General features: G+C 43.1%; 1 protein-coding gene across 1 annotated transcript in view; it reads right to left on the bottom strand.

The window, feature by feature from the left end:
• Positions 1–21249, bottom strand: part of MAGI1 (membrane associated guanylate kinase, WW and PDZ domain containing 1) — a 358453-nt gene that overhangs the window by 66928 nt on the left and 270276 nt on the right. Inside the window, exons 4-7 of the mRNA XM_074152607.1 lie at positions 10286–10492; positions 7264–7474; positions 3643–3725; positions 383–418 (exon numbers count right to left, since the gene is read on the bottom strand). Coding sequence (XP_074008708.1) covers positions 383–418; positions 3643–3725; positions 7264–7474; positions 10286–10492 — 537 coding nt within the window. The remainder of the gene's footprint in view (positions 1–382; positions 419–3642; positions 3726–7263; positions 7475–10285; positions 10493–21249) is intronic.

The following is a 21249-nucleotide window of genomic DNA, read 5'->3' as shown; positions in this document are numbered from 1 at the left end:
AGTGTACTCGGCCCCAATGAAAAAGCATCATTAGCTACTTGATTTCAACTTTGGCATTATAAGCTTTTTCCTGGAGCCAGTGATGCCAATGGAAAATCCCCTGATTTCTGCATGGTCCGGGAGGAAGCAACTTCGAACAAACTTTGCAAAATCAAGGCCCTCCAGCTTTTGTCAAACTCTCTATCGATAAGAAAAACACTGTAGATCTGAAGCTAAGGGAAGATTAATGCTTTGTGTGCTAGGGAAGTTTTGCTGATAAATTAGGCTTGTTGAAATAAAAAAACAGAAAGATGCAAAATGATACAAAGGAGAAAGTAAGTAATTAAAGGCTTAAAACAGTGCAGTTGAAGTCAAACATCAAAACGAGAGATGGATGATTTACCTAGTTCACTGTCCAGTTCCTCCGTGTGTACCCCTTCTTCTCCAAGGGAAGAGCAGTAAATGAGACAGAAAAAATTAAAAGAAAATTTCAGATACCAGCACCAAGCAAGAAATTCCCTAGAGCAAACAGCAGAACCGGCACTAATTTTCTACCAAGCCCAAGCTTTCCATTTATCACACTTTAGTGCTCAGAATATTGATGGATCTGATGTAGATAATGAAAGAACTGGTTCTTGCATTCTTAAAATATCTGTATCAATTGCCTACTTCCATGACACAGTTTGATATGGCAAAATAATACATTTGTGTTGTGCTCACTGTAGTGAAGCTTCTCCGCCAGATCTGAACGGTCCGACCTTCTCAATCCGTCCTGTAGACACGGGGATCTATTAGAGGCCAGACCTGAATACTAATGAAGAAATCCGAGAGGAAAACCTTTCATCTAAATAAAAACTAATGTAGCAAGGTTTCCAAGAAAGTACCTAAATTTATGTGCATACAAGGTCCAATTGACTTCACTCTAACTACTCAAATGATTTAAGACAGATGTGAAGCAAAGCACCTCCTTTAACTGGAGGCACAGGCCCACACCGAAGTCCAGATGCACTGGTGAGACACACAGAGGAATGCACCAGTTTTATCGGGGCACCTGGGACAAAGATCACATAATTTTTCAAACACACACAAAGCCATCAATATTCACTGTTGCTCCATTTATCATTATCTGCTCCATATTCATAAGTTAACAGTGACACAGATGATTAAAGTATTGCTTAGCCTATAAATAATAATAATGCAGTCTGAAAATGAAGGATGATGACAAAACCAGAACAAAGATGGTAAAAACAATCTTGGACCTAATACAGTAAAAGTATAAGCCACATAAATGAATGATAGAAGCAAACAGAAGATGTAGTATCACAGCATTGCTTTTGAAAATTTGGACACCTGAAAAAACACTTCCATGACCTGTTTGCTATTTATTCTACCAAAACAGTTGTTTAGGACGATTAGTGTGAAACATGAATTGCAATTTCCTTTGATAGCCTAAACAACTGGAAAGGACCAAAAACTTGTTAGGGACATGTATCCTGACGAAGAAAAAACACAAGGCAACTGCACCCAAACAAATCTGAAGCGACACCTAACACTGATAAAAACCACAAACAGGATGGGATCAAGCCTGAAAACACACACAGCCCCCAAAGAAAACAGAGGAGGAATCCCACTGCCTCCAGTGGAAATATTCCCAACATGACCCTTGACAAAAATGTCCAGCTTCTATAATGCAGTAAAATAACCTCCTCTCTTCTTTGTGCTCACGTTGCTTCCTGAAATATAATTATTCTTATGGGCAAAGCAAGATCAGAGCAGCCAAGCAAAACAGTGCAGTGCACTGCTACACTTATGAAGCAACTGGTTTAACTACTGAATGTTAAAAATATTCATTAATGAGAAACTTAGTGAATGAAGTGAAGGGGTGTGGGGGAAGATGAAATTTGCTAATTTTAAGGACCTGATACACAAAAATGCCACTACTCTGCAAAACTATCAACTTAATTAAATACAAAAAATTACCCAGCTGTACGTTTCTAATCCCAATTAAATAAATTATCCCAATGCTTGTTTTATAATTGCTACGCAGACAAGAAGTTTGAAAGACCTTCCCTTCTGCGAGGAGGCTGAAAACTGTTTAACAGAGGAGCTCAGCCACCTGCCGTTGGCTTATGCTACCGGCTGCTCCTTGCCCGGGCTCAGAGCACACTGAGAGACAGCACCACTGGCTGCTGGTTGGCATCACCAGGGCTATCGACATCATGGGAGTCTTGCTGGTAGAGAAAGCCAGGAAAGAAGTTGTGCTTCAGGGAAAACTACCCTCTGAAAGAGGAAAGCTTATGCCAAAGATTTAGCAATCTCCTCTTCAAATTGCCAGCAATGCTGAACTTCAAGGAGGAGGGAGCTTTGCCTGCATACGCTATTATTTAATTTTGTTCCAATTCTGATTACACACTGACATATCCATTTTTAGGTGCAGAGCAAGGCCTTCATTAATCCAGCTCCCTCCGCTCGCTCCTTACAGACAACGCCAGTTGCTAAGGATGTGAAGCAGGCATCAGCCTGGTGTGCTCAGTTTTTTCCTGGGGACATCCTTGTGCTTTGGGGGTACGCTGCACTGTGCACTAGGAAGTTGGGGACCCGCTCCATCATGGCAGCAAAGGCTGCACAGGCAAATTCTCACATCCTGCAAAATCTCACACGTGAAAGGAAGCAGAGGCTGAAAAACTGCTTGTGCAAAAATAGTAACAGCAGTTCTGGAGGCCGGGTTTGAACCTACCAGTAAAAAGGGATTGAGTTGATTCTTTTCTGAAATAAAATCATAATTCTTATTGAGCTGACTCACACCAGTAGGAAGTTAATCATATTACAAAAACTAATTTTACAAGGATAGAATCAACACTGACAAAGTAAACCCTTTCATTTTTAAGATACATCTACCACGATAGCATTGTGCTAGCTAAAACTATGCATTAGAATCCCATCACCTTTCCTGGTCAGTAGACAAAAATTTCCACACAGCTTTTCTCAAGCATTAAGTTATTTTCATCATGATTCCCTTTTTCTTCCAGTATCTCTAAAAGGATGCAGGGACAGAACCTCCTTTAACAATCCTGCATTTGACTGCTCTATATTGGACAGTGGCTTGCATTTCCAACATCTCAAGGAATACAAAATTACATCAGTGTAAATTTTCAGTGGCAAAAATCTACACTTCCAAATGGAATTTGTTTTCAGCAATCCTAGCACTAAGTGACAATTGAGTTATTTCTGCTCAAACAAGGAAATAATAACATAACTCTTTCAATTCATGTAAAGCAGCTGGTTGAAGCGTAACACAATGGAGCACGCAGAGACTCAGTCGCTTTCCTCCTACACAGCGATCCAAGGAGCACACATGTTAGAAAACTTGGAGTCTTGTTCAGTATCAGTGACTATTCAAATGCCTTTGCAAAACCAGATGCCTCTTACTTCTAACCCTTGATTTTTATTAAATGATCTGCCATCTCAATGGCTATCTTACAGACGCAGACAGCGATTTTACAACAACATAATGGACATTGTCTCTATGCACTTACTAATAAACTTCTTTTTTGTTTTTAAATATTTCTGAACACAAGTTATTGGAAAGGGGAAAAGGAAAAGAAGAAACGCACCTAGAAATGGATCAAAGACATTATTATTTCACTATTTGCAGTCTCTTACCATCATCCTCACATTCTTCTAGAGGCTTCTGCTGTTTGTTCAGGCACCGTGGATCTAGCCAAGATGTTGTTTTTGTGTTGTGGCTGGAAACCAAAAATGGAAATATGACCTTTGTTAATAAAGCAGAGATCAAGTATCAGTGACATAAAAGTATATACCCTCTTTATTATTCAACAGACCTGAAGGCATCCTTTTGCTTCAGAAGAAATGGTGTTACAATTTAATGCTTTGCAAACTAGTCTACCAAATCACAAGAATCTTGGCATCGAAAACACAAAGGTGAAAAGTGAGAGTATACAAATCAGCGCTCCTGACTGGAAGGATGCATGTGAAAGCTGCAATATTATAATATTAATTTCCAAACTTTATTTCTTAATTCCAGGAGCTGTCTCTGAGCCATTTGCCTCCTGATGAAAAGACAGAAGTTTCCCTTTCTCCCTAAACCATGCAGAGGCCTTTGTTCCTGCAAAAGACCTTTGACATTTGTCTAGGTTTGACCCAAGCATTAGTCAAAAACAAAATTTCCAGTGAAAACTTTTTAATTACACAAATAAATATGTTCTGTCAGAGCCTCTGATGGAGGTTGAACAGCTTTACTTTCAACTCTCCCCCTTTGTACAAGTCCCCTGACAGTATCGCGATGCCAGTCCCAGCAGTGAAGGCTGAATAGTAAACAGGCTTAAAATACATTTTCTAGAAATTATTTTCTCCCATCTTTCATTTGCACAGGGAGACAATCTTGTAATATAATGCAATGCCTCTTCTACAACCTGATGTCATCCTAGACATACCATGCAAAGATAGCCCTCCAGTCCCTGAGGTATCATTTATCTTGCTTAGCCTTTAACACTGCTTAACAGTTTTAAGTTTCAATACCATAGTAATGCTATTTACTTCTCCTTCAAGATCTCGGAGAGGTTTACAAACTTAACCTTAGCCTCACAACAGTCTCATGAAGCTGGAAATGCTGTAATGAGGGCTAAGATCCCTGAGGAACTAACAGCAGACCAGCAAACTTGTATTTTATTGCAAGAAGAGGGAACTGCCCTGCCCCTAGGATCTGAATATGTAAATAAAAAGTCCTTGTTCTACACATCCTACTACCCAGCCCTCCCAAGGCAGGACGAGCAAATGCATTTAATCCTTTTGTAGGCTTCAGAGCAATTAATTGCCAACTAGAAAACTGAATGGCAGAAATTCAGCAAGTAAGGCAAATTAACAGCAATAAAGCAGAGGGGGTTCTGCCAACCTATAAATAAGAAAGTCTGTAGTCTAGCTGAGAAAGGGGGGTGATGGGAGGAGAGCAATGAAATATTTGCATATTTCTTGCAACTTCGTCTCTCTCACCAAAGGCTCACAACAGCGTTGTTTGCTGAGGCACAGAAAATTTAGCTAAACACCTTTCAGATCACACACTCAGAGGGACAGAATTGTGTTAGACTCTGTAACACGCATAGGTCTACATGCAGGGTATTGAGGGAGTGGGATACTGCGGGTAACGAAAATCACGATTAAAGCACTGGAGGAATGTATCTCAAGAGCCAGACTGCTTCAGCTACAAGCCATCAGGATTGGTTATCCGACACGAAGCTCTGGCCCCACCGGACCTGTTCTGGTTCTGTGCAAGCAGCTCAGATGTTCCTATACTGTTCCCTTCAGCACCCTGACTCGACAACGCAAAGTGCTGTAGATGACGGTACAGACATCTGAGCCAGCTTGGGTCCACACAGCTCATTAGCTTGTCCTCTTACTTTGATACAAATCAGACTAAATTGTTTCTAGGCTCAGGGTGTCCTCAGAATTAATAGAACTGCAGTCATTCTGTGCTGCATCCACACTAACACGTTCTTGCACAAAATCCCCCCATTATGCGTACGCATCCTCAAAAATGGCCAATTTGCGCTGCAGGGAAGGAAGCAGTTGGTGTGCTACCAGATTCCCCCGCCAGACAGACAGCAGTGTACGCAGGCTACATTTCCCCACCACACACATGATTCTCCTGCAAAAGGTCTAACAAATTACTTAGGATGCTACAGCCCTGCATTGCTAAGAGAACACACATGCAGAGAGAATGTAGCAGAGATGGGTTTTGCGGAAATTGGTGGCAGAAGCAGAACCTTTTGCTAAAGCACCTGTAAGGAAGGACAGTAGGGGACCACGTGGGGACAAAAGGGAGCAACCAGCTCCTTGGGCAGCATTTAGTGCTCATCACCTGTCCTCCTCCAGGGAGGAAAACGGCAGGCTGGATGGGCTAATTATTACTCAGGCTGCCTTATATATGTTAAAGCCAGAAAGTACATCAAAGAATGAGGCACCCTGAGGACGTAACAAGGGGCAGAACACTGTGTTCGGGATAATGAACACACTTCAGTTTCATCTGATATACAGCTGATGAGAATTTGCATTGTGCCTTCTAGACTGTGGTTTACACCGGGGAGGTGGTGCAGCCTCTTCATGTAATTGAGAGCACCCTGGAAAATGGCCATTTTTACAGCAGCCCTCTCCCAGCTGGTGAAGAGCTGCTGTGGTGCACCCGGTCCTCCCAGCTCCTCAGATCTTCTGGCACTCTTCTCTGATGTGCTTCCCCCTGCCACCGCAGTCAAGGGAAAACCTCCTCTGATCAACCTTTCCTTGGACCTGTCCAACTGTTCCCTCTCCTGATGATGGAGCAGGACTGCTCGCCTTCCTGCCTTAATCCAGCCTAATTCTCTGGAGCACCAGAGGGGGCATTAGCAGAGGAGGTTCTTCTGTACTAATTGGCCGCTGGCTTGTGGTACACAGGCAGAGGACTTCAGTTTACAAGACCACATTAAACAGACCTTCAAATCCAAAATCAATTCCTCACCCCCCTTCTCTACTTAGGCAGCCAAGGGCTAGAGTTTCAAAAGCTAATTGAATTTTAATGTCTAGCTAACCTCTGTGCAAGAAATCTCTTCCACTAACAGGTCCCATTTTATAAGTTACTCCTATCTCAATAAATCTAGACAAGTATAATTAGAGACTATTATTTATGGCATGAAAAAATCAATATTATCATAAAACTGCTGACAGCACTCAGCTCTTAGGCAAAGACTGCAGAGCACGAGGTACTTCTTTTCCAAACTTAGTGTGCCTACTCTGCACTGAGCTATGGCTTCTGCAAACCACCAGAGCACGTTAACACATTTGGGCCATTCGCTCTGATGAGAGGACAACACACAAAGTCCATTCCCTGGCTCTGCTGCCACCTCAGCACACGACCAGAGGAATTCTCTCTGCTGCGTTATGCACAGAGGCAGGCTGCAGAAATGAAGTCTCAGCCCTTTCAATTAGGAGCTTTCATTCCACCCGTGAAAACAACTGGCCCATATTTTGTAAGTGTCGGTTGCTTTTGTAACCACCCTCATAAAACAAGCAATTCCCTCTGCCTTTGAACTCAGGAGTAATTTGGATGTTAATCCAATCAGGAAATGCAAAACCCCTTCAGAAGCAGTAAAGAACTTACAGCTCTGCAACTTAACTGTATACACTAAATATTTAATACACACACATACACACACACAAAATGCACCCGTGGAGGTTTACTAATGCCCAGAGAGAGAGGGACAGAGATGGAATTAGAACAACAAAAATGTGCTTTACTCTATAAAATAGACTTCTCCGTTCTCGGTGTAGGCCATCTCCCAGTTTTCCGGCAGAGGACCTAGGTTATCCTCGGCAGAAGGAGGTAGGTATTGAGGGAGGTTCTGAGATGGTTCCGTGGTGGGAATGTTGGTGTGGCTATCAATCGCGGACGGTGGGGCTGTCTCTCTTACGATATGTGTGTTATGCTCGTCTTGGTCACCAGACTCTGCTGTGGAATAAACAAGCACAAACAAAATTGAAAATCTGTCTTTTTTTCTCCTCCCATTTGCTTCTCCAGGTTTATCCTTACAGTTTTCCTTGCCTCGCTTTTTAATTCGCAAGAAACAGCAACAGATGAACTGAGGGCAGAGACTCTGCAGTCTTTTTGCCAGCAGGGACGAGCTGGCTTTGCCCACACACCCTGTGCCAGCCAACCCCTCACCAGCACAAATCAGAAGCTGTGATCAACTACTGTGTTCCCTCTAATAGGCCCTGCTGAGGTACCAAAGTCTTCCAGGCCGTCTGAGGCCAGGGCTCACTGATGTAGATCAGTTCAATGGGCTTCTGAGCAGGCTTACAGGTTCACTCCCGCAGTGCCAATTGTGGGATGGGGATTAGGAGAACAAAATTTCCTGTTTGAAGAATGATCAAAAGGGGAGATTTTCACAAGTGCAGAAGTTAGCCAGAAGCTCAAAGTCAACAAGCTAATGGCGAACATCTTTAGCGCAGTGCATTTTTTTAAATTAAAATGAATGTCAGCACTACACCATGTGTCCACACTAGTGCCTGTTCTCGCTGTCTGAGGAGGTTTATTCCACGGCTCATCACTGTAGCTTTCCAGTCAAAGTCACTCAGGGGTACTTTATTATGTATCTGGCCCTTCTCCCTCCAAGGAAACTTTTCTGATGCAGTTGTGAGCTGTACCCATGAAGAAATGTTGCTCATTCCCTCCACCCCTAATCACAGTAAATGCTCTCCCACAAACCAGGCCCGTTCCCCTAACTCCTTCACAGAGAGGTTTTGGCAACAACAGACAAATGCTAAAATTACCCCCGTGTCTACCAAAGGGACTTTCTCTGTTTGGTTCTTGAAGGTATTGAAAATTTATGGCAGTACTTCCAAATCACCTGAGACCACCAGTCTCCAGTACATGCGGCAGGCAGCACACTGAGCAAAATGCAGAGAGATTGGTGTCACGCTCTGCCAAGTCCCCAAGCAGTGGGACTGAAAGGGCTTCACAGCCAAGACCTCACCTCTGCTCTCCTCTGCTATTTCTGGTCTGTGTGCTGCCATTACAAAAAGACAAGATACCAAAGATAATAAACTGGGAAAAGAGGGAAGAAAAAGATCTAGACTATACCAGTACCCTCAGCTGGCTGCCTTCTAGCCTTCCTGGAGGTCGGTATTTTTAGGTAGAAGATGACAAGATAAAAGGAGCATGAATGAATCATTGCCAGCTTAAGACTGCAAGTGTAAACATGCCAAAGTCTGGAAGACACAAGTCATCGAGAGGTCTTCTGAGGAAGCAGGAGCATTTTAATATGGCTAGCACACTTACATGTGAAAAAAAGCATAAGGAATCACTTTGGTATATGAGAAATAACTCTTTTCTTGATTCTGTGCCCATTTAATGGAGGAAAGGGGCCAGGGTGTGATAACGTTGTGACAAATGAGCTGCATCTTCCAGTATTTCATCTTGTGAAGAAAAACAAGGAAAAGAAACGATGCTCGCGTTAGTTCAGGGGCACCAAACTGAGACAGGCAGGAAGGAGGTCAAACAGCTTCCCCCACCAGATTCCTCCCGAAATCAGAACCTGTGACAAGGGCTGAGGTTGCTGCCATGTCACAACATGTCCTCATCTCAAAACTTTGTAAAGGAGTCAGTAAGCAGAGACAGAAACTCCAGCCTGGGAAGGATTAGGCCAGCCAGGAGTAATTTGGGTTGGAAATATGTAACAGGTAGCAGCTAAACAGAGCACAACCCTCAAAGACAGACTGGCCCAGAGAGGGCCAAAACTAAATCTCCGCTTAAATCCTCTTAAACTTCTATACAGATGTTAGAGCCAGGACTGTGGCAGGTAGGAACTGGCATGACAGCTCCTACGACTCATCAGAGGCTGGGAAGGAAAACTGTCATGGTGCTAGGAAATGACCAGAGGACAGAGGACCTAGTGCCAGTGATGGTGAGCACCCACAGCAAGCAGCTGTGAAAGGCTTGAATGTATGGATAATGCTGCTTTCTAAGGACCTACCTCAAAGGGAGCAAAGAAGATGAATTCAGCACTTGAAACTGAGCTGAGGAAGTATTGCCATAAGCGCTAACAAATACTAGGATTGCAGGCATGGGGGAGAGCTCTTGCTCCTCAGATCTTCACAAACTTCCAGTGGATTTCTGTGGAAACTCAACTGATCTCCAATAGTATCATGCTCTGAATCTGCCTGCATAGCACTTGACTTTAGATTGCAAAAGCTTCCAGTGATCTTTCAGCCAATGCTCGATGGTAGCCACGGCAGGACTGAGATCTGTGTTCAGCAGAACACGAGGCCTTCACAAAATAGAGAGCTTACACCCATGCTTCAGACCTCATTCCTGCAGCAAGCAGGCCTAAATTTGCTGGAAGGTACCTTGGAGAAGAGGACCTAGTAACTCTGTGTGACAGGTATCTCTAGATGCAAGGAAAGGGAAAGGACAGCAACATATTTAGGAAGGAGCAATAATTAATTTCAAATGTAATCCTGGTTGAGCCATTTCATACTGTTTATAACTGTCAACCATAGCTCAACTCTTCCTTGAACTTTGTGCAACTAATGGATTTGAACTTCTCCCCAGTTTTTCCTCATCCAGCTCAATCCCACAAGGTCTTTTTAGAAGACACAACTGTGCACATGATTGTCCACACCTGGACATCTGCCACTGAGGTGGTGTTGGCCAGTTCTGTCCAGGATTGACAGCTTTGCAGGAAATCCATTAAAAGCAGTTCCCCTTCCCCAAATTGTTCCCATGTATCGTAACTCATGGATTGCAGTATTTTTGTTTTACCTGTGAAGCTACTGCTCATTTCAGGTACATCATCCTCTTCCTCATTCTCTGTATGCACTATGCCAGCATTTTGCATATCATTGTAAGACTTGGTTCGCTTTGGAGTTGACTGCTTGGAGCCAGACTGCAGGTTTTGCAAAGCATCGGTGGAAGTCACTTTCCCACTGAGGGGCTGGCTGGGAGGCTTGGGCGTTCCATAATAGTTACCTAGGCAATAGAAACACATTTGCATCTTCAAAAGGGAACAGTTTATAGCAGCAAGATTTCTATTTTATTTTATTTTCAGTCCCATTAAAATCTGTCGCGCCCCACAAGTAAGTAAATACATAAACTAACACACGCCATTCCCATTTTTGAGGGTGCATATTACATCTCTAGAGCAGACATGGAAATATTTCTGGCCTGTTAAGTCATTCTTGTTGAATCTAAAAGGAGAAGCAATGGTTGTATTGTTTAGGTGCACTGAGCGTACAAGGGCTAAAACAAAAGGCAGTCATGGTGAATAGCAAAGCTTCATCTCGTTACATCTGAATTTCAATTAGTAGCCTTTTTACATGTGTGCACCCACACAATGCTGTGGCAGATCTGGAGTGAGCCCTGCAGAAAATAAAAAATTCATGACTGCTATCACCCAGAGAAGTGATGAAAGGCTCGATGGCCTGCTTTAATACACAGGTTCTTTTAGGGTGGATGTTGCATTTAAAAAGCAAAAGCTAGTCTCTCTCTAAAAGAAAACTCTGCCAGAGGAGAGAAAAGGAAAGGTACCACGTGGCACTGCTTTCTTCAAAGAGGAAACTCAGCAGTTGGGTCAACTTGGGTAGAAGTGAACAACCAGACCTTAAAGCAAAACTGGAAGGGACAAAGATCCACCCACAGTTATGCAAACACACAGATCTTGGCAGCCGTCCCCAGATGGGATGCAAACAGTGCAAAGTGCTTGGGATGTTTCACTGTCACTTTAAGTGACCGTGGAAGAAATGCAGAACAAGTGCAGGTTCATTGATGCCAGAACCACTTGTGGTATTTCAGCGTTCCTGTTTTGCTTCTCCTCAAACACCACAGTAGCACTTGACTTGCCCTGAAGTGTTCCACAGGAACCTCAGGTCTGGAATCTGTTCCCGCGGCACTGGGCATTACTGGAATTCAGGCCTATTGCAAGGCACATCTTTTACTTTTTATACAATGATCTGTGATATATAACTCTTTTACACAAAAATCCCTGAATTTTCCCTTTCAAGAATTACTATTAATTTTCATTTGCCACCTTCAGATTCCAAGGGTGAACTTTAAAAATTCTCCCTATATTCTCTGGCATGACAAAATGTAAAGCATGGTCTGCCATATAGCTTTGTGTAAGCCCACGTGGGGATGCATACATATGGCTTTAACTGTGGCAGCAGCACAAAATTCTTCTCTAAAATATACATGCACATTTGATTACATTCTTCATCTATCTCCATAGGCTATGTATAATCTAAAAGCCTTATTTTTCAATTTTTCAGTACATAATTACATCATATATTTAATATCCATTCCCCAGAAAGTGTACGTGCCCCTTTATTACCCCTGTTACACTACATGGGAACCACACGCCACAGGCAGATTGTGCAAAGGCACATTAAAACCTCATCTGCACTAAAAAAGGTAATTTTTTTTCATTTATTTTTATACATATGCATGTGTATTTTTGTTGCAGAAGCCAACAACATCATTCGTACACTGAGATACAGCACTGTTTAAAGTTAGTCAAGCAGCTCTGCATGGACCTGCCCCACCACAGTACACAGTAGTTCCAACTCACCCAACACATTTCACACTGCTCAGTCATCACACACTCGATGTTCCAAATGACATAATACCTTTTAAATACCCTGGAGGCATTTAAATACCCTGGAGGTATTTTAAAAGATGGGTAGATGTGATGCTTGGTGACATGGTTATTGATGGGTTTTGTCAGTGTTAGGTTGATGGTTGGACTCGATGATCTTAAAGGTCCCTTCCAACCTAGGCAATTCTATGATTCTATGACATATCCTTATTTCAGTTTGGAAGTACTAGTCGTTTATCTCAACTCCTGTTTAGCTGGCTGAATTGCCTTTCCCATTAGGATCATCTAAGCCCCTTACAATCCCAAAGCTGTGTGGGTTGTCAGCTTTAGGGGAAGGCCACAGGGATCGTGCATATCCTAACACTCACAAATCTCAACCTGCCACTCTGGAAGGTCTCCGGATACATCAGGAGCAAGGGAGAACGTGAATCACCCCGCCTCAGGCTGGCAGAGTCCATCTGGGAAGTCCACTTTGGACACACGTTGCTATCTTTCTCCCTCACTGCCTTCCAAGAGGAGAAAAAGTCTTTCTTAGAGAGCTGAGGCTGGAGACGTCGGATGAGCTTCTGTCTCCATGCTCTTACAGCCGGAGTACTAGGACAGCAACACGTGCAGGTTTGTCTTAACAAGGTGTGTTTGAGCCTGTATACAACGTCGTGGCTTCAGCTCCATAGAAGCAGCAACACTCCGCAACACTTTCATCTTCTGTTCATCATTTCAGAATCTTAAATGTACATTGATGCATAATTTATAGGGAGAAGGAAATTACTTCTTCTGGAAAGAGCCTCTAATGGGGATGGAGGCTCCTCAAGCAGGTTGCAGTCTCTGCTAAAGAAATTATTCTTATGCTCTATATACTGCAGGACTATTTTATACAAAAAGAGGAGGAATGGGGGAGAGAGAGCGCGAAGGGAAAACGCAAAGGTAGGAGAAAAAGGATAATCTACCCTGCTGCCATCCTATCCTCTTCAGCATTTCTCCTGATGAATGCTGCCACTTTGGGTGTTTGGGGTTTTTTTTGTCTGTTTTTCCAGACAAAATATGTTTTCTCAGGATGTTAACTGCTAAGCAGAGAGATCCACGTGTGCACCATATACTGAGAACAGCTTTTATTTATGGCACTGCACACCACTATTTTGTGCAAAATTTATTTCAGGTCTGTGGTAAATGGTTAAATCTTTTGCCATGGATGCAACAAAGTGAACGAAGGGGATATATAGGTGTTGCTAGTGGGGATTTTTATTTCTCCTGGACAAGAAGATAGCATAGGTGTTACCATCCATCCTCCAATTACAGAGAAATATACGATTATATCTTTAAGGTTTGCTTCTTTTCAGTGCCTCTAGGAACACGCAAAGCTGGAGCTCCTAACAGTTCACGAAGAGCTGTTCCTCAGCAGAAAAACAGGTTTCTCTGAAGTATTTCAGACTTGCTTACAGCGAAATCATTAGCCACTCTTCAAACCAGCCATGGTTGTTGGTGCTACTATTAGTGAATAATTATTTTCTACCAACACAGTGTGCTGTCTTAGAGGATCCCTGTAAATATATGTGAACACATACAACGAGCAAATATGAATGTGAAACTGAGCATGGCTCTGCATATGTGGGTTTTGCTTTGCAGAATATGGGAAATGCAGCCACTGGGGCTGAACTTTTCATTTTCCTCCACAGGAGGCAGCTTCAGCCTGAGTCAATATTCAGAAAAATCACAGCTCTTCCTTCAGATTCACACAAGGATGAACAGGTTTGGGAAACAACCCAGCTCATGATGAAAAACTGCAAATGAAAACTCCAACCCAGCTCCCAGGTGACATGGAGAATGAGAGCAAATGGGAACGCTCGCTTTTCCTCGTGTTTGCTTGATGCAGTTAGACCTATTTCTCTTCTCTAAGCAATTCTTTTTGAAGATGTGGCATGTGGGCCTGGGCGTGGGGGCAGACTTACCATTAGAAGGGACTGACACTTAAAATTATCATTGAAACTCAAGTTTAATCATTGAAACTCATGTTTAATCCCAAAAATTAGAAAGAGAAAATATTTACCCTGTGACTCAGAAATCCAAACGTGCACCATTAACAACTGACAGTGAACAGACCAACAAGAGTTTTAAAACACTCAGACTCGACATTATTTGTTCAAATTGAATCTGTCAATGTTTATGAAAAAACATACATTTAAAAATATGCTTTAACAGTGTTTTGTGAGCCACTTGTAAGCCTAAAGAAGGGGCTAACTTCATAGCCAGTGTAATTTGCACTGAATATCCAATCAGCTCTAATTATTAACAGCATATTACATGTGCATACACAAGCATCTGTCATCCCAGAGGATCCCAAAACATTTTCTAAAGTCAGCACAGTAGCTACGGCAGGACTCCCCGGGGTGCTGAGCTCCCCCAACGGCTCAGGTGAGGTTCTGCAAAACTTCCGAGGACTGCGTCCCTAACGTGATGCCTCAAAGCTGGAAAAGAGCAGCCTGTCTCCCAGACGAAGGAGATTTCTCAATCAAGACAGCGGGAAAAACTCTCCTTTTCTGTGGAAACACCAGTTCTGAAGCAGCCAGAATGGCAGAAGCAGCACTTTCCCATGTCTGATTCCTATGGGAACATGGCTTCTAAGCTTTACCCTCTCCTCAATCACATTTGGATCCTGCCTACAGCAACTGAATTCATAGCTAATAACAATGCATTCACTCAGCAGATGTTACCGTTAACTGTACTCCTTGTCATCACCTTTCACTAACTCTTATTTCATTCAGTCCCCTGGTGCTTAAAACTTATTTAACCACAACCAAAGTTTGATGGCAGCTTTTGCAGCCAAAGCCATGACTTAATCCACGCATTCTAAAGCGCCACTCAGGAGAGTGCACAAAAATAACAAGAATAATGAAAAAAACCCAGAATAGCTATTTGGAATGAACTGATTTCTTTTCATCTCCTTATCTCTAAGTGTCGGCAGCTTACACATTTTAGCATCATGCACAGTAATTAGACTTTGGTAACAGCTAATCACAACAATAAGACAAGTTCTCATCATCATAACACTTCTTCCTCTGCCAATTCAAGCAGTGATCACAATCAATGAAAGCAATCTACAGCAGCTTCTACGCTGTCCTGCAGTTTATGACTTAAAGCAAATCTGTCAGCCAAGAGAACTTTCTTTTTAAGTTTTAGAAACCTAGTGGTAATGGAAAATTTGTCTTGTATTTCAAAATAACAAAACATTCTTATTAAATATTCCCCTGATGGGCAGTAAATTCACAGTGAACCTTAGGGTGTTTATGTGACCTGGAATTTGAAATGTAATTCACAAAAATACACCAATTAGCTTAGCCTTATGTTAACAATTATTAATCTAATCCACAAACACTTTTGTCAATCACCATTCAATTCAATTACAGTTGCAAGGACCCCACCCATCCAAGATGCTGTTTCTCGAATGGGTAGAAATGCACAAGAACAGAGACGCAATCTGAAAGGGTCTAAAGTGGAATGGGTATCAAATTGGGTGTTTCACCCTGCAGAGGGGGAAGATGAGACCACGGAGGCTGCAAGGGTGGGGACCAGGTGGCAGAGCTGACACGAGGAGGTGAAAGGAGGCAGAGGAGCTGTGTGCAAGGTCAAGCACAAGCTTGAGCATTAATCCTAATGGTTCAACGTCAATTGAAAAAAGTGGTCCCAAACCGTGTATTTCAGTCACTTTAATCTGTAGGTGTTGGCTTTGCTGTAGCTATTCTCTTGTTCTGGAGAGGAGAATTTCTCTTGCTTTACCGGTGTGAAGAGATTTAGGCCTGAGACAGGGAGCGCATTTGTCTCTCAGGAAAGGATAGAGCAGAGTTCTCGCAGTTCCGAATTTACTGGCTCCTACTGTGAGGCATAATTTTGCAGTTACAAAACAAACCCAAGAAACTCAAAAGCCTCTCTGTAGCACAGAGGACCCTGCGTCCATGAGAAGTGCATCTGATCTTCAAAGCTACCACTCGGTGTTAACAAGGACTCCATTAACAGCTCATGTTTTAAAAAGCAGTTGGTAGCTTACTGTATTGATGCAAATGGGTGCTTTGGGAAAGAGACTTGGAGATAAGCAGCAAAATTAAGCAGGGCCTTGACATGAAGGCTTTAAATGTAATTATTAATGTAATTGTTTTCTTTTCCAAGATGCAGCTCTTCTTCTCTGCACTGTACAAGAACCAAAACAATTGACCCTTAATTTTAGCAGAAGAGCTTCTGCTCGTCTAATCCTGCAAGAGTGCTTGTGTCTGATTAGCACAGGATGAATTGGTTCCTGGGAGCTGAGCTCCTGCCACTGTGTTTTGTCTGTTCTCTTCCCAGATCACATTCTGCTACAGATTTCTACATTTAGATGACAGATCTGGCTGCTGTCTGTGGGGTTCACCTAGCTGCAACTGCACATTGATTAGCAATTGCCTCGAGGAAATTCAAAGTATCCAGGCAACCGGGAGGCGGCCCCAGATACAGCATCTGGATGGGAAGCAAAACACAGGCAAGGAAAGAGATCTCAGAGAAATTAACCTGCAATATATGCAAATCCAATTTGCTTTAAATAGTAGATTCTCTGTCAATTTTTGCAGTTCTTAATGGTGAGGTTAACTGGAAGATCAGTCTGAGTTTCTTGTTAAATTAGTCAAAATGTTACAATACGCACATTAAATTTATGTCTGAAATTTAACATGTATTCCAATTAGTGTCCTTATAGGCAATGACAGCATAGCAGAAAGTCACCTACAGCTCAAGTAAGTCTCATTTATTCTGATTTTTCCCCCATTGAGATATCACCAGGTATTGCCACATGCTATTATTAACACTCCTGTACAGCTGTGTCCAAGAACATTTTACGCGTGGAAAATTTTTAACAAGCCAAACCAAGGCAAAGATAGTTAACAAATAAACAATAAGATGTTGATAGTATGGGGTGTGAGATGGCTGTGGAAGCTCAAGGTGTTTCCTGAATTCAGCTATATTAGAGCAAGTGTTATATCCACGTGCAAATAGATTTAAAAAAAAATAATCACAGGCAACACAAATAAGCATGTGCTTGTGCAGCGTATACAGAGAACACAGGAGAAGCAGGTGGAACACACCCTACCTAGCACAAGGCTGTAGGAATCAAGAAAATGCGATGTTAAGCCATAGCAATATGCAACTCTTCTTGCAAATACTGAAATATTGATATCTATACTCCCACCACAGGATGTGTCCCATTAATACCTTGCCTCGCTGGAAGGCGCTGGCGTGCGTATCGCAGCTCGCAGTGTAGGGTGAGCGGCAGGGAAACACCGTGGTTTGCGGAGGCCGGGCTGCCTCTTGGGGCAGAAGGGCTGCCCGGCTGCAAAGGAGCTGGGTAACACCAGCGAGGTGCAGCCAGTTCTAGAGACAGCCCCGAGAACAGCCAGTACCAAGAAACGATGCCGAAATGTGCCGGGCTGCCATCTATCAACAGACTACTATGAAGAGCCTTCAACACATCAGATTGTGGCTAGAGAGTAAATAAATCCTTAAAATAACCTGAACTCTAACGTAGGGAAAAAAACAACCAACTTGCCACTTTCTGGCCATAGTGGGAAAACGGGCCCACGTTCGGAAAAAACTTTTCCCTCAAGGTTTGTGTTTTAACATGCACCAAGAAACAGTGAGAAGCAGGACTCCTAATCAACAATTGCAGACAGAGCTCACATTGGAAAACTTCTTGTTAAACGTACAGAGAGAGAAGCCAATCAGGAATTCCACAGGAAATGCAAAACCACTCAGAAACCCTATCAGACGTTTGAATATTTGCCTTTTAGAGAAAGATTTACTCAGCCATCACTTTAGCCGTTTGCAGGATGAAGCACTATCATCAGATGACACTTCAGTACAGCAGCATTCACGCTTCACACTGATAGTCGCACACATACACAAGAACTTGTTGTCTTTTCTTTTTTTACAAGTGGTTTAAAAATAATAATAATTAAAAAAAAAAGAGCACAAACTATAAAAGCCAAAGATAGAAGAGGAATTTCTGCAGTGCCCAGATGTTAATAAGTGGATATTCGACACGATACATTGTAACGGTGCTAAAGGAGCCATTATGATTTATTGAGTCAATCTGTAGTATGGAGACATTAATAAGCGGATCTTATCTTATTAAGCGGAACATGTTGTTCCGCTGCATGGGCATCCCCAGCACCTGCCACCCTTACTCGCCCAATCTTCCTGTCGTGCTTTGCATGCCACAGACACAGCTCACGTTCCAAGGTTGTACCAAGCTGGCCAGACCCACAGGCTGCGAAGACACCAGGAAGAAAAAAATTAAAAACCCAGCCATTTTGCTCAAGCAGCTGGGGGAGCGGGGCTGCTACGAAGAAACCCAAGGAGAGCAAGCACATCAGACAAATTAGGCTAAAGGCATCTTGATTTGAAGCATGTTGCTGAATACACCTCTCTACTTCAGCTCAAATTCTAACTGCACTATTAAAGTAATTTATTACACTCATTAAGTACCACAATCAGAGACCCTGTCTACAGTCGCTAGTTTTATACACTTTAAAAATGTTAGCAAGTCACCCCATTACATCTTAGTCATGAGACTAATGCAGATTACTTATTACTTCTCTTGGCAATCACATAACACTTGTCCTGAGAATGAAAGATGATGCCTTGACAATAATACGCTATAATGTAATAACCCTTCACATGTTATAAAGTGCAGCACTTTTTCTTTTGAGGATCACTAAGTGCTGGGCAGGCATTCATTAATACAGCCTCGCCAGACCCTGGCGACACAGCCAGCCCCACTCAAAATTCAGCCACCATGTTAATGTCCACACACACACGAGGGAGTGCGTAGGGGATAACTTCTTCAGCCAGGTAACAGACAGCCCCATCAGAGGGGATGCGACCCTGGACCACCAGTATCATTGGACTGGTCACCAACGCAAGTGAGGTAACTGGTGTCGTCAAGATTGGGGGCAGCCTGGGCTGGAGTGATCGCGCTGGTGGAGTTCACAGTCCTGAGGGATAGGGGTCAGGTGAAGAGTAATCAGGACCTTGAATTTTAGGAAAGCAAAATTCCAGCTCTCAAAGGAGTTAGTCAATAGAAACTGCCCACAGGGGCAAGGGAGCAGAACAGAGCTGGCAGATCTTCAGGGATGCTTTCCATAGAGTGCAAGAGCTCTCGATTCCCAGGTGTAAGAAATCAGGAAAGGAGGGCAAGAGACCAGTTTGGCTGCGTTGAGATCTGCTGGTGAAACTAAAGGGCAAGAAAGAGATGCACAGGCAGTGGAAGCAGGGACAGGTATCCTGGGAAGAGCATAGGGATGCTGCCCAGTTGCATCGAGATCTGTGCCAGCAGGTCAAGAGAGGTGATTCTGCCCCTCTACTGTGCTCTCATGAGACCCCACCCGGCGTACTGTGTTCAGCTCTGGAGCCCTCAGTACAGGAAAGACCTGTTGGACTGGATCCAGAGGAGGGCCATAACAATGATCAGAGAGCTGGAACGCCTCTCCTGTGAAGACACACTGAGAGAGTTGGGGTTGTTCAGCCTGGAGAAGACTCCTGGGAGACCTTATAGCAGCCTTTCAGTACTCAAAGGGGTCTACAGGAAAGATGGGGACAAACTTTTTAGCAGGGCCTGTTGCGATAGGACAAGGAGTAATGGTTTTAAACTAAATGGGGGAAGATTTAGACTAGATATAAGAAATTTTTTATGCTGAGGTTGGTGAAACATTGGCCCAGGTCACCCAGAGAGGTGGGAGACGCCCCATCCCTAGAAACATTCAAGCTCAGGCTGGACGGGGCTCTGAGCAACCTGATCTACTTGAAGATGTCCCAGCTCATTGCAGGGGGGTTGGACTAGATGAGCTTTAAAGGTCCCTTCCAACCCAAACTATTCTACGATTCCAATGTCTCAGTGCATCTCTGCACAGCACTCATCTCCACAGCTCCATTCAGCACAGCCCTCTGAAATACCATTGCTTCCACTCTCTCCCTCCTACTTATAGTAGGAGATAACTGCAGGCACAGGATATCTGCTGAAATTTTAATGAATAAAGAAGTAAGTGTTGTTTTAATATTCTCCAGGCCAGTAACCCAAAGTATAGAGCAGTTACCTGATTTGATTTCTATGATTTGCCCGAGGCCATTTAGCAGCTGGGGAAAAAATAAGAATAAAATCTAGAAGTTGTGGTTCTGCTCAAAACAGCCCTCCCTTGGGGTCCCTGTGAGAGTCCCCAATTCAAATGCAGAAGTAATTGCTAAATAATTAGTAACCTACACAATTACCTCCATGCATCCGTCAGTATTTTATGCCCTGAAGGATCAGTCAATAAATGCTTGAGATTACAATTATGACGGTTTCCTATCCAACAGAAAGCCAAGCTAATGTGCAGTCTAAAAAGATTTTTCCTTCCTAATGAGCGTTGTAAATGGGAATTACTAACTGGCTCGAGCGTGTCGCATGCAGCTTCACCAGCACGCAGGTGGCGCAAAAAACACTAATACTGGTGCAAACATCATAGATTTATGCAGGTCTTCAAGGATTTCAGCTCCAGATCCTGAATTCATGTGACCAACATGTAGCTTTCGTCAGGGAAAAAAGAAGTTTCTAGGCTGTGTGGTTAAAAAGCAGTGTGTCAAAACTGGACCTGAAAACATCGGGAATTAAGGCTTTCAAACATCCCCTCACACCTGATCACAATTTTTGGAGCATTTTGGGTGCAGAACACACCGGGGAGGTGACAGGTGACCAGAAAAGCAGCTGTCATGCCTGCTCTGCAGTCACTGGGATGTGAATCAAAAACTGCCCAGAGGAACCTATTTGCAGCACACCAGAAGAAATAATACTGACATTACGCAGCCTAGTAGGTAGGTAACACCTTTTTTGTCCTATTCAGCTTGCGGCTTCTCTCTTTGCAATTAGAGCACTTTCAAAAACCTGATATACTCTCCTACTCTTTTATGGTTTCCAACCGTTCTCTTCTGCTTGTTCTTTATTCTTTCCAAATCAACAGTATCCAAATCAGCAAAGTCCTCTGCATTATTCCTCTTCTGATGGCTTCCTGTTTTCTAATCTTTCTCCCCAGAAGTTCTCTTCAGTAACTAAACAAATCCTTGGGTTACATGTTCTCCCACAAGGTGT

Source organism: Numenius arquata, chromosome 8 (assembly GCF_964106895.1).
Source record: "Numenius arquata chromosome 8, bNumArq3.hap1.1, whole genome shotgun sequence".
Lineage (NCBI taxonomy): Eukaryota > Metazoa > Chordata > Aves > Charadriiformes > Scolopacidae > Numenius > Numenius arquata.
Note: the sequence above shows the minus strand (reverse complement) of the source record. Positions and strands in the feature narration are given on the sequence as shown.